Below are 14,592 nucleotides of genomic sequence, written 5' to 3'. Positions count from 1 at the left end.
TATACTGTTTAAAAATGATAACCATTCAGATCCATTATTCAGCCAAATTATGTTAGTTTAGGTCAGTGGTTTTTAAACTGGGGCCCGGGGGCCGCAAGATGGTGCCAGGGGGGCCCCAGTTTTATGACATTTTATGAAATACATGAATTTATCATGAATTCTGTTTAATGAAACCTAAAAAATAAGGCTACTAACCAAAAGCACTACTTTTTTGTATAATTTAATGTTTTTTTTATTAAAATGTTGAGTTTTAGAAAAGTTTTTGTCACAAATTTACTTTGGGGGGCCGTGAAGGAATGCACCGTACACAAGGGGGGACGCACGCTGAAAAAGTTTGGGAACCACTGGTTTAGGTCACTAGTTGTCATAAAATGTAACTATACTTACACAGACTAAAACCATGAATAATACACAAAAAATATTAAACCACAGCATTACAGCTTATACCATATGTAGGAGAAAAGTGAATCAAATATATATTGATATATACGATATTGTTTGTGTGTGTGTGTGTGTGTGTGTGTGTGTGTGTGTGTGTGTGTGTGTGTGTTTCACAGTGAATACGCCTCATTTTCTACACATTAAGGGTGTGGAGGTGAACGCCAGACAGACGGCTGTGTTTCAGTGCACCATTAATGGGCAACCCGGAGATCACGCCGGCTACAAACGCTGGTTACAGGTAAGATCTCTCATCATTTCATTTAGATTCACAATAACATACTGTACACAGTGTGTGTAATAAAATCTCATGTTGACCTCTGAGTGACCATAAACCACGAGACTTCATCAGAAATAAAGATGAACGAGTTCAACAGTAGATCATGTGACTCTTTTATTTGACTCTGTATTGTATTTCAGTCATATGAGTTTATGTCAGGAACAGACTGAATGTAAGATGTTATAAAGATTAAGCGGTTTTCTGTCAGTAACATTTAAAATGATACAAAGTTTGTTGACTGAATTATTTTAGGTAGAGTTCATTCCAGATGATGCTCTTTATTAATCTGATATAATCTTCAGTATTCAGTACAAAACATTATTACACATTTTCATTTAGTGATTTACTGGAGAAACAAACATTCTCCCTGTGTGAAGTTGTGTTTATGTGTTGTATATATACTGTATGTATGTGTATGTTTGTGTGCTTGTGACGTCAAAGCAACAGTAGTGTGATAGTGTTTGTTGAAGCAGGATTGATTGTGGATTAAAGTCTTTCGGTTGTTTGTTTGATCTGTTGCTGATTTTTAAGTGACGTTTGTGTTTATCTCAGGGTATTGGAGGACGTGAAGCTTATATGAAAGACGCCAAACCTGTGAACCCCAGACGATACACAGCAACATTTGATATTGTCAACACTACAAAGGGAGATTCGGGAAAGTATCGCTGTATCGTTCGCTCTAATCATGGAGTGGGTGTGTCCAGTTACGGCACGCTGGTGGTTAAACGTAAGTGTAGTCAACCATCAAATCAGATCTGTGCATGTGTGTGTATGTGTGTGTGTCTCTGTGTGTGTTATATCTTATGTGTGTTAAGCTGTAAATCTTCCTCAGGTTTTTACACACACATGTGTTTTCATCATCCTTCATTACAGCTACAGGTTGTGTGCTCATACATCACACCAGCAATGACACTTAACGCATATTAACTCAGTAAATTATATAACTTTACATGTTTGCCCCTCCAGATGAAATATCAAACTGTGCTGTAATCTAACACATGTTGTGTTTGACAGACTTTTACTCATGTGAGGATCATTTAAAGCCACACGTGTGGGTTTGGTGCAGTAATGTTGAGAGTTGACCAAGGGCGGTGATTGGTGGCACAATGAGAGAGAGAGAGAGAGAGAGAGAGAGAGAGAGAGAGAGAGAGATTGCCCTTTAAACAACAGATTAGGTAAAATACACGGAAATTTGCATCATTTTAATTTTGGTTCATTCAAACTGGCAATGATTTTCTGTAATCTGGGTGGATTCACACACATCCCGTGAAGATCCCGTAAAGACACGTGACGTATTTGAAGTCCTGCACTTGCTAGGTATTTACGCAGCGTTTAAAGTTAGCTTATTTTCTATGAGAAAGCATGCGTGTGCAGTTTTCATTATGATAAAATCTCCTTTATGGGAGCGATCCCAGAAACAATTACGGGACGTGTTTGTGAAGGCACACTGGCAATTTTACAGGACATTTCCGGGATCAGCGTGTTGTGTGAATGAGGTTAGAGAGAGAGATGCCTGCAGGTTAACCAGACTGACCTGCTCTCATGAGACAACAATGAGACTCATAAATCATTTACTGCATGCTTTACCCCCCAACACACACGCACACACACGCACACACACAAATCACATCTCCTGATACACAATCACTTTCTGTTTGTGTGTGGCAAAGTTAAAGAGAGACAGTAAGCAGATTTAGGGGTAAGTTGTGTCATCTCATGTGTTCAGGTCACATCCCGTTATCTTCAAATACTTCCGCCTACTCGTAAAAATGACAGAAAATGCCAAAACTTTAACAATTGGACCCCCAAATAACCAGATATGTAAAATCATTAAACTGCATTCACATCAGCCTTTAGTGGTGAACAGTGTGTGTTTGTGTGCGTGTGTGTGTCTTTATGTGTGTGTGTGCATGTGTGTTTATGCATGCATGTGTGTTTGTTTGTGTGTGTGCATGCGTGTGTGTGTGTGTATCTGTGTGAGAGACAGATGTGATGTTGTTCATAGTGAATCTGACAGTTCATCTGAAGTGTCTCTGGACTCTGAACACCTGTTGTGTGTCTGAAATGGAGATGCGGGGCCATAGGGAGCGTGTGTTGTGTGTTATACACACACGGGAATCATTTAAATTGTCAAATATGATGAGAATGATAGTTAAACTCTTGAGGGTTTTAATCTCTGGGCTCAGACCAGAATGAGCAACAGTGAGACTGAAGCGATCCTCAGGTAACATCACAAATCACAGCTGATATCTGAAAGAAACTGTTGTACATGTAGAGAAATGATTTGAACTGTGTGTAATGTAAAGTGTTTCTCTCTTACACCGGCGGTCACTGTGAAAAGCAGGAAGACAGACAGAGAGAGACGTTGTTGTTGGTGTTGTTGTTGGCATCGGTGTAGTCGTGCGTGTCTTTGGTCACACCTGCACAGAGCTGTCAGAATGATGGATGGTCCATTACCACAGCTGTAATTGGCATTCTCCACGCTTCAAATCAATATGGTGTTGTGTGGTTCCTGTACACCACACGTTTACTTTAATTCAGCCGTATGAGCTCTCAATCTATAACCTACAGGATCTGATTTGACTCATACTGTATGAGCTGAAGATACTTTGATCAAACCTCCATCATCATATTCACAGAACAAGAGCATGATGCTGTTATTGTCACCTCCAGCTCTTTATATCAGGTGTCTACAGTGTTATTCATTTCATCTACAGGACTTTCAGAAAGTTTTAAGTGTCATTGATTAAACTAAACCACACAGAACCAAGATAAACAACACAATACTGATATGCATTGAGTAAGTGTATATGTAAAATAAGAAATATTAGAGATGTTATCACTATGATTGCTGTGTTTGATTGGCTAATCAGAATGATGCAATTCTTGTTTCCATAGTAACAGCATCTTCTCTAAGTGGTCCATCTTACTTTAATATGGTGTGTAATGTAGTATTTCATTTAATGTTTTACTTATTTTGTATTTTACAGTAGTCTGTCAGTAAAACTCAGTATTCATAATCTGTCCTGAAAGATATTCAACTTCTCTGTAAAAACTAAGTGTATTAGAAAATCAATGACAGTTTTACTTCTGGAAGACAATTTCTAGACATGAAAAAGCTGTGAAAATTATAAATGCATACGTCTGAAATTCAGCTAATTATAAAACATTAAAAACAGTTTAAACTGAATCTCTTTAATGAAGAAACATCAGTCATAGACATCACATGAGCTTTCCTTCTTAAAAAGATTTATGCACTTGAGTGTTTCTTACAGGCGTGTGTATGTGGGCGTGTGTGTGTGTGTGTGTGCGCGCATGTGTGTGTGTGTGTGTGCGTGCGCGTGCGTGTGTGTGTGTGTGTGTGTGTGTGTGTGTGTGTGTGTGTGTGTGTGTGTGTGTGTGGGTGTGGGTGTGCGTGTGTGTGTGTGCGTGCGTGTGTGTTGTTCCGGGTGGTTCTGAAGTGGGTCATGTGTGAAATGGAGCAGGGCCGTAGGGGTGGTACCTAATGAAATTGGACTCAAATCTGAAACAATGATGGTGAGGAAATGAATTGATTTAACTCATAACCTCAGAGGAATCTCTGTGTCCCCATCAGAAGATTACATTCAGATTGAGTATCGTGGCTTTCAACGCACCGTTGCTTAATACTCCTGTAGTGAGAGAGCCGGAGGAATGAAACATCTCTCTCTTGATCTGACACACACACACATACACATCTTCAACTCTTTTCTGATATCAGCATTTTAATGCAATTACAAGACCTTTGAGAATTCCCAGGAACTTCAGTTTATGTGCTAATATACAAGTGGATCACTTTGTTTAAAAACATTTACAACAATCTGCTGTAGGTTCTGATCATGAACATGTTTAATATGATTGTGAATAAAGGCACTACACTGTGTGTTGTACTCAGGGATGACACCACAATTTTGGGCCCTGTGAATGAATATGAAGTCGGGCCCTGTACCTCACTCATTTTGCACCAAACATACAAGCCAGCTATCCAAAATCTTTGAATAATTGGACAGTTTACCATCTGATCTGATTCAGTGACTCGTCTTTAGGCTACCTAAGACAGGACCAAACCAATGCAGTAAATGGGAAGGAGGCAATTTTGCCCAAGAGACAGGAACATGCCATAACTTTGTATCTACCAAAGATTTACCAATAAATCATTATCATTTCTGTTGCATTACTACAAGTACTGTTACTAATAAAAAGTATCTCTGGGGTGGAGCCCCAAAAGTGTGTGGGCCCTTAGAATCGTCCTAATTTCTCCCCCCTTGTGGTGCCCCTAGTTGTACAACTGTATATTATTTGGCTTGACCGATCTTAACATGTTATTTAAAGTTAAAGAGTTTTTATTCATGAAACATGAGCAGAATATCTGTGTAAAGCACTCATACATCTGGGTGATTCTCTCGAAATCCAGACTTAGAAGGTGTCCAGCATCAGATTAAAAAAGTTTTTTTTGCACATATAAGATTAAGCTCTGAACTTACTATACTCATTATTTTTAGAAGATTTAAAAAATATTTCCTATAGAATTATTTACATTTTTTTAGATTTGTCATTATCAAAAATTATCATTACCGCATTATATTAAATATATGCATTTACAAACTCATGTTTCGGTAATGAGAACTAAAAAGTTGTCTAGGTACTATGACAAACAAAATTTCAACTTTTATCTGGAGAGAAAAAATATGAACTGCTTACCTGGTAGCCATCTTGAGTGTCACAGTCAATTATGTCCCTTTCAACAATTATTTTTGTAAATGTTAGTTCCTTGAGGGCTTAAACAATGACTGAAAATTGTTGTGGAGGATGAGAAAATTGGTCTGGACACATTTATATTCCTTATTATTGTCTCTACATTTACCAATGATCACCAAATACCAAATGTTTCTTTACTGTAAATGTTTATAGTATAACACGCACTGAAGCTTTTTATTTTTTAGATTTTTTTGCTTAGAAATATTTTCATGTCAAATAACCCAAATCCAGTCATGGACACATTGCGGTAATTACATTTTTCCCCTTAAATGTGGAAAAAAAGTGGTTTGCATGATGTCATTTGAAATCATGTGCAAAATAGTACATGAAGAGATGTTTATAACTGTATGCTTCTTATTTTGATACTCTTACTTTGCATTTACTTTTTTTATCAAAATGTTTCATGACACCCTTATAAGTCTAATTTTGCGAGAATCACCCATCTATGCATTAAACCTAATGGCAGAGTTTACATTTTTACTTTTATGTATGATTTGCACAGCCGATGTATAGGGCCGATGTTGTGTGTATTAAATGTTAAAATATTTTTCTTGTATCTCAATATTTAATATTCAAAGTAACTGTGAGCTAATTTAAAACTATTAATATGTTAATTAATCTTCACCCTTACTCATCATATTTTTATTCATTTATCCAGAACCTCCGATACCCATCGCTCCTCCTCAGCTGACCGCTGTTGGTGCCACTTACCTGTGGATTCAGCTCAATGCAAACTCCATCAACGGCGACGGTCCCATCATTGAGAAAGAGGTGGAGTATCGCACGGTGTCCGGGAGTCTGATCGACAACCAACCTGTGGACAAACCCAACCATAAGATCGGTCATCTGGACCCTGACACGGAGTATGAGATCAGTGTCCTGTTGACCCGTCCTAATGAAGGTGGGACTGGAGCGCCGGGACCTCCGCTCAGAGCCAGAACCAAATGTGCAGGTGAGGAGCTGAGGGTTTATTTTTACATCACTGTTAAACTGGGATATACTGGGCTGGTGTGGTTTAGATGTAAAAACCTTGCAGATCAATGCTTAATGTGCCGTTGTGTTTGATTTGTGTTTTGTTGACTTGACTCATAAAATATCTCATTTGTGTATCTGTGCATGTGTGTCAGTGAGTGTTTGATGGTGTTTAAGGATCTATATGCAATGTGAAGTCGATGTGTTGATGGAGAAAATGCTGGACATATTACACTCAAACTAAATTCATTATAATAAACAAACACTCGCATTTGTTGTTGTTTACACGACTCGTCTTTCGGCACAGCGCGAGATGGGTCGACACGCGTCCCGGCCGATGTATCGCACCTGGAGAGGCTGCGGTGTTTCCCCTGTAATGACAGAGAGACACATTAGGGTTATTAAAGGTTTGTCAAAGCATCGGGCACATTAGCAACGTGGTGCCGGACCCCCGGGCCACAAGCAAACCGCATGCAATTATCACAGTAATTAAACAGGTGCAATGACTCTTATTTTCAATGACTGTTGTGATTAGAGCAGCTCCAGTAACATGCAGGGACGCCGCGTGACGTTCCCACACCAAACTAATCGCTTTTCCATTAGCCTGTGCTCTAACCGCCCATTAACCCATCACATGATTCATCAGCCAATCGGCTGAGAGATGCTCAAAGCAATGAAGAGTGCAACAGCAAATTACATTTACATAAATTACCATTTCATTATACTCATTCGTCCGGTCATTAACATATATTCTTTTGCTTTTGCTGACAGCATCTTACAGGAAAAATACAGGACATTTGCATGTTATTTGATCTAATGATTCCTGACAAATGGTATTGATTAGAGGTGCATCGATAAATGCCAATATACAGTAATAATAAGTGGTCGATAACTATTCTGAATCGCACAGCTGATATTATTCACAGCTACTTCATGTACTACGGCTTTTGTTCAGTAAGTTCTTATCGATCTGAAATCACTGTTAGTTTGAGTCGTTTATAACATGCATTTTAAAAAGGCAAACATAATCATTATACATATTCTTTATTATCATGAAAATACCTGAAAAGAAGAACAGAAGAACAGAATCTGCGGCCATATTGAGCATCCTCTGGCTTTTGGATGTAGCGGCATTTCACCATAATTTATTAAGAAGTATAGCAACTATCATCTGCCAATTTATCGGTCATCCCTAGATTAATGGTTTTTGGACTTACAGAATAGCATCATATTTATGTAAACAAGGCATATAATTGAGTGCACAGGGCCGAATGAGGCGGCTCTTCATACAGATGAGAGAAGAGAGACAGTAGATCAGGGCTAGTCAACTGGCAGCCTGCGGGGCAAAGGCGGCCCCCCAGTCATCTTTTTCCGCCCCGCTGGTCATATTTGTTTGATTTAAAATCAGTGTGGTTACAAGAGTCTCAAAGGGGCGGCATGGGGTGCCATCTGCGAGTGCGTAATTTTCGGATCCGATTTGAGCTTTGAATGCATTCAAAACTTGTGCGCCTACACAGCATGCGACACGCCGACCGGAAGTGATGCATTTCCAATCAAAACAATGTGTGCGAGGTGAAAATGATTAATCCTTTTTTGTTTACATTTATTAGTAACACTTGGTATATAGGCATAGCAGTTTATAGTTTCATTCATTTCATTCATTCATTCATTAAAAGTATATCAATTCATATTTATATTTTTTAATGTTTTTTTTATATACGACCTATAATAAAAAGTAATAACATAAGTTCGCCTATAACATATATAAAAGTAATAAATATAATAGGTAAAAGAATAAAAAAGATGATGTCCCGCATCATATTTTCATTTTTAAACCTGACCCATGAAGATGATTAGTTAAATCAGTTGATCATCATGAGGTGTGGACAGGTATAAGTAGATCTCTAATGGATCTGACTGACCTGACCCCTTGTGTAACCTCAGCATAGTAAACATACCAGTTAAACCAGTAGTGAGTACAGCGCCCTCTATTGACCACACTGACCTCTCTGTTTACACCACTGCACTGTTCATGAATTAAACACTGTTCAGAGTTCAGTCACAGTAGATCTTATTTTTCTCTCACATATATGAAAACAAAGTTGTGGGGATTAGAAACAGTGACAGATCAGTATCAACATGTCTCATTGACTGATCATTACTTATTTTTAGATTGCTGGCTGATAAATATAAAAACATCAAAATCTTCATTTTTGGATGTTTAAGCGCTTATTCAAATGTATTTAATTTTCTGAAGGTTTTTGCAGTGGAAATCCAGTTTTTCCAAACGTTCACGGTCACAAATATCAGTTTTTCATTATTAGGTGTATTTGTGTTCATGAACATGTTGAATAATTTCATGCGTGTCGGCAGTGATCTCAGTCACACATATGAAATGAATTATAGATTTGTGAATCCTTGTCAGTGTGAACACAAGTGAATCAGAATTATACAGCTGATCTAAATTATACAAAAAAGATTACAATCTGAATGTATCATCTAAACATTTATTGAGTCAGCCAGTTTCTATAAATGTAGTTTTTTCTCTGATCTGTCAGTTTTCTGTGGCTGTTTCTTTAAAAGTCTCCATATAAACACATGTGAAATAAGAAGTAAGCATATATATTTCAAGAACAGTGAACTCTAGCTCAAATGAATAAGCAACATTATTTTCCTCATGATATGACATGAACTGATAAATGTTATCTAGAGCTCTCAGAAACCCATCAGAACTTTTAAAAGTCTCCTGATAACATCCAGTTATGTTTCTGTGAATGATCTTTCTCTACTTTTTTTCTCTTTACACATCTGATTTTCATGCTCCGTTCACTTTGATTCACTCGTGAGAAAACCTCTCAGGAACCTTTTACATAGATTTGGCATCTGATATTGTATGTTGGCTTCTGATAAGTATCTCTTATGGATCCTGGTCTCTTATTTGAGCACCCAGGTCATAATTTCAGTGCCAAACCAAAAAAGGAAAATTGATTGTTTTTATAATATAATTATGATTGTTGTGATTGTCAGTCTAATGTAATAGTTATTGTATGTAATACAGTTGTTTTCATTATATCTAAACGAATATTACCATGAAATATAAATACTTTTCTATTTTGCATTCATTAAAGTCAGTAAAAAAGTACATTTTAAAATGGCAATTTTAGTCACAGGGGTTGGAAAAAGAGACGCTTACAGTCAGAATGAGAGACAAGACTCTTTCTCTGTATCAGTCTCTTTCTATCTGTCCTCCGCAGTTCTCCCAATAGGAAAATTAAAGACGTTGATCCCGCTGGAAATGAAAAACTAAATCTCTTGCAACTGTAGCGAAAGTCACCTTGAACACAACAGCTCCTACCATGAGAGAAATGATCAGTGTGAGAAAGAGAAACGCTGGTCGCTATCACGCGCAGACTCTGCAGCTGCAGCAGCTTTTATCAGCGTCTGCGCACATTTCAGATATTAACCAGCTGACACTACATAAAGTCTGGTGGAAAGGTGCAGTGTGTTTTGGTGTAAATGTGCACAGGCCACTAAAGACGTCCATTATATTTATATATTTTAGATTTATGCGTTTGGCAGACACATTTATCCAAAGCGACTTACAGTGCCTATCATGGTATACATTTATTTTTAGTAGTATGTGTGTTCTCTGGGTTCAAACCCGTGACCTTTTACGCTGCTTACACAATACTCTACCATTGAACTATACAGGAGCACATCAAGTTAGTTGAGTTTGGTGTCTGTCAGTCACCTTTGAATAGACAATAATCTGTCAGCGTCACAGGAGAGCATCACTTCACTGCCTATCAGCATTTATCCATATTGTGTTTCAATGTTGTGTCAGCTCAGTCAGGAGACACTAAATGAGAAATAAATAAATAAAGTCTATGAATCACATTACATTTGAGTTTGGTTCAAGTTTGAGCAAATCATAGAAATCAAACATTGCATTTCCCCTCACAGCTACTTGTGAAGTGGACATAATGACCAATGTTTGGCTAAAGGCTAATAGTTTTTGTAAGATGACTGGACGTCTGATACTACATGTGACACCAGCTGCAACGTAAGTGTTTTGTGCTAGTCTCAGCTCGACACAGTTATCATTTTCATGTCCAGCGCCATGTTGTTAACTGAAAACTACGTTTTTAATTTTATTTAAAGGGTGCGTTAGTAATATGTGCCCATAGGTGGATGCACAACACGCGTACACTTGCGCAGCAGCACACAAACATGCCAAATATTAAAAATAAAAAGATTATAGTGTGTGAAAGATTATTAAAGAATAGGTACAACCCTTTTGGACCACATGCACCTGGCACACCAACCGCTTTTCCATTTTCCAAGTGCACCATTTTCCATAGAGCCCTGTATGTTTATCACCAAAAATGACTACTGTCGCGTACTATTTTAATAATATTTTTTAAAAACAGTAATCAGATTCGTGTTTCTCAGCCATGCATGAAGTTGATGTTCTAAGTTCAGTTTGCTGAAGAGCGACTCACACACTTTTTTTCTGCTACATAAGCTCAATCTAAACAGTTTGCCATTGTAAAGCCTCTCTCTCCTCTATTGGATTATAAAGCAATGTGACATCTTCATTACTGTATCAACAATCGCTCATGTAGCCGTAAACAGCGCGGGTGCTGGAGATAACATTGGCAGGGCTGCTGATATATTAAGAAGCTTTACATTGAGTTCAATGCATTTCTGTCCTTACAGTGAACTGTTGTCTTATCTAACCGTGAGGAGAGAGAGATCAATACTGCAAACTCACGCTCAATACATTTATATTCATACATTTTATAGCCGCTTTTATCGTTTGTAATGCCCTCATATTTTTGCAGTATTTGATTAGATTTTTGCATCATTTTATGTGCTAATGTTTTCTAAAGCTACTTTGCAACGCTGCAGAATAAAATAAAGTGCTTGAAAGCGTGACATTACATATGGATATATAGCACTCGAAGTGTTAATATTAAATGTATTGAATAATAAAGTATAACATCATACTCAAAGGGTGTTCATAAAGAAACATATAATCATAAAGCCACACTGACCTGTCAGGTTCATCGTAATTCTCAGTATCTGTGTTAAGGAACGGATGAGCCAATAAAGCCGCACTACTTTCATTATAAACTATGAATAAACGAAATGAATTTGCTTTTTCTCATTCATTTCAGCTAGTGGAGTAAACCCATACTTTGAGTTCGTTTTAGTTTTGGGCTTGAAACATCATTTCTATGGTAATTTTGTCTCTTTCTCTGTCTAATCTCATTGGCCTGTTGAACAGACGATGTAATTTCCTGTTGGTTCTGTTGGTGTGCGTCTCATGTGGGCTTCTGTGCATATGTTAGACAATAGCTGTTACCCGCAGCCAAATGAGGGCTGACAAACTCATCTTCTCCACTTGCCAGTTGAGTGTTATGCCATTATTTATCCTGACAAAAACATCCAGATATGGATAAATAGAGCGAGAGAGAAACTGAAACAAACTGTTTCCGTATCTGACCGTCGTCACCCAAAGGACCCGGAGTGATGGTTCCTCACCGCTTACTCTTCTGCAGTACAATGTGTATAATTATGTTTGGGTCCAAACAGATGAAGTCTCTAATTGTGTTCTACCTAACACTAAACCAAGTCTTAACCAGTTAACCAATGAGTAAACAACGCCCCAACCACTAGCCGACATAAAAGAGCTCATATCATTTATTTTATCATTAGATTTTTTTCCCACAACATCATCATCACTTACAATGTCATGTTGTGCCATAAGTCATTTAAGTTTTTCAGCCTGATGAGTGAGAAGTTTTTTGAGAAAGTTTTAGGAACAATCAAGTGTTTTAACTCAAAAGATGAAGAAATATGTGTGTGTGTGTGTGTGTGTGTGTGTTTTTTATCTATGAGATCAATCCTTTCGTTTTACTGAGAGATGATGGTAGAGGTGACACAGATTTTGTCTTTTTGTATCTGAAACAAGAGATTGGGTTCAATCCTCAGGGTTTTGGGTTTTGTGTTACAAGCCCAGATCTTAAACTGGTTTTTCAAAGCTATAGTGAGATGTGATACTGATGGGTGTTGTTCAGTAAAGCTTGAGTTTATATATCAGTGACACTTACTAAAATACTGTAGTGTGTTCAGTGACGTGATTGGTCTGTGTTGATACAAATATTACCAACATCTATTTATTTATATATCTGTTTGACCCAACATGGATCTTTATTATCCATTTTACATGAGCAGCAGGGTAAATCGAGTAAACCTGCCTTTTACTCCTGAAGTAGGGCATTACTCTCAAGTCTTTCCCTCCCAATGGAAACCGTGAACGCCCCGGGCATCCCACCAGCCCTATTACAATGAATGCGTCTCGCTCTTCAAATGTAGTCGGTGTTCTTCAGTACTATATAAACCCTAGTGTTTTATTGTGCAGACGGTGTTTGTTCTTGTGTATCTCATAACCAAATTTGCCTTTTTTGTTTTATTGGTGTTAGAATTTGAGTAAATGAATTAATTTGCTCTGTAATTTTTTTCATGAACATGATACAGTTTTCCCTATTAAATAAATAATAATATTCAGCTTTGATAAGCTCTCTGTAATGTGAAGGTCTTGCAGATGTGATGTTGTGTGTTCATGGTCATATGTGTGATATACTTGAAACAGTCATGTGCCCTACATATACATCACTTCTGAGTGTATTTTACCAAATGTTAAAATGGTCTGCTGGTATTGTGTGTCTTATAATCTTAACATGTGAGTTTTCAGTGAATATCTGCAGTGTGTTTAGTATGCAACACAAATAAGAAAGTGCTTTCCAGAGTTTAGGGCGTTTGGCAGGGAACATTTCTTCAGGGGCCATTTTCATATCTGTTGTCAAGGTCTTTGAGGACTTTGCTTGCTTCACGTCCACAGCAGATAAGTAAGATCCCTCAGGGCTAAAACTCATTTTCCCAGAATCCCCTGTGCTGCTTTGGCCACCTAAATTAATCATTGTGTCTAAACGCTCCAGAATGCCTGCCCAGGACATTTGTGTTCCTCTACACATCTAGACAACATCACAATAACTCAATTACATTTACATTACCAGAAAAAAATCTTAAGTGCTGCTTCTCTGTGCAAAACTAACTGCAGTTGGGATCTTATGAGTGGTTGCTAGGCTGTATAATGTGGTTGCTAGGCTGTATCAGGTGGTTGCCAGGCTGTTTCAGGTGGTTGATAGCATAGATATGTACAGTATAAATATGTTATTTGACCGCTCCACATATGTAGATGCGTCCGCCATTTTGAAATGGTCCAGTTGCAGACGTCATTCACAGTTTTCAAGGAAACCACGACATTGCGCAGCCTCTGGTTCATAATCCCTGCAGAGATTTATATTTCTTTAAAAATAGCATGTATTATCTTAATTTTACAGGTTTTAAAACTACAGTAACTTTTAATGTTGTTAGCAAACACTTTGGTCTTGGTGTATGGTGTTAGTTTGACCATTGTAATGTTTGGGTCTACAACATTTGATCAAACACAGTTATAAATATGATTACAGACACAAAGTCAACATGCTCTTGAGTGTTCATGGACCGTAGTGACAGGGTTGCCAGATTTGCGCAACAAAACCAACCCAATTTGCTAATTAAAGGTAGGGTATCACATTTGATCCTGAAACATTTTTAGTTGCTGGTTAAAAGTCTCCTCACATCCTGATAGCAATCACTATGTTAAGTTGTTTAAATGTATTTGTAGAAATGTATGTCTTCTTTGAAAGGCATAAGCCCAAAAAATGTTCAACCAATCATAGATCTCAGAGAACGGACGTTGCCTTTTTTGTTCATCCGTAAGCGTAATTTGAATGCCACCGCGCAGCCTGTTCACACAGGCACCATACGTCATCTGCGCTTTCACGTGCCCTCATCTCCCGTCTGTAAACAGAGGTAGAATGGCAAACTTTTCTGCTGAATTGACAACCTGCACAGGAGCGATTTGGATGGCGTTTTTCAAAAAGTGATACCCTGCCTTTAAATCAAACCCAATGACCATAGCCCAAATAGCAACACTTAATTTTCATAAATAAAATAATCTGACCTTACTAGTGGCAGCTGAAAAACACAATCCTTCAACATTTAACCTGTAGATA

At 37.8% G+C, this 14,592-nt stretch overlaps 1 protein-coding gene across 1 annotated transcript in view; it reads left to right on the top strand.

Annotated features, from left to right (window-relative positions):
• The window catches only part of ptprma (protein tyrosine phosphatase receptor type Ma), a 181,086-nt gene that overhangs the window by 72,703 nt on the left and 93,791 nt on the right, over positions 1-14,592 (top strand). The window contains exons 5-7 of the mRNA XM_073864064.1: positions 558-679; positions 1,271-1,445; positions 6,153-6,446. Of these exons, the coding sequence (XP_073720165.1) occupies positions 558-679; positions 1,271-1,445; positions 6,153-6,446 (591 nt within the window). The remainder of the gene's footprint in view (positions 1-557; positions 680-1,270; positions 1,446-6,152; positions 6,447-14,592) is intronic.

The sequence above is a fragment of the Misgurnus anguillicaudatus genome, chromosome 25 (assembly GCF_027580225.2).
Source record: "Misgurnus anguillicaudatus chromosome 25, ASM2758022v2, whole genome shotgun sequence".
Lineage (NCBI taxonomy): Eukaryota > Metazoa > Chordata > Actinopteri > Cypriniformes > Cobitidae > Misgurnus > Misgurnus anguillicaudatus.
This window is presented reverse-complemented; position numbering and strand designations above follow the sequence as displayed.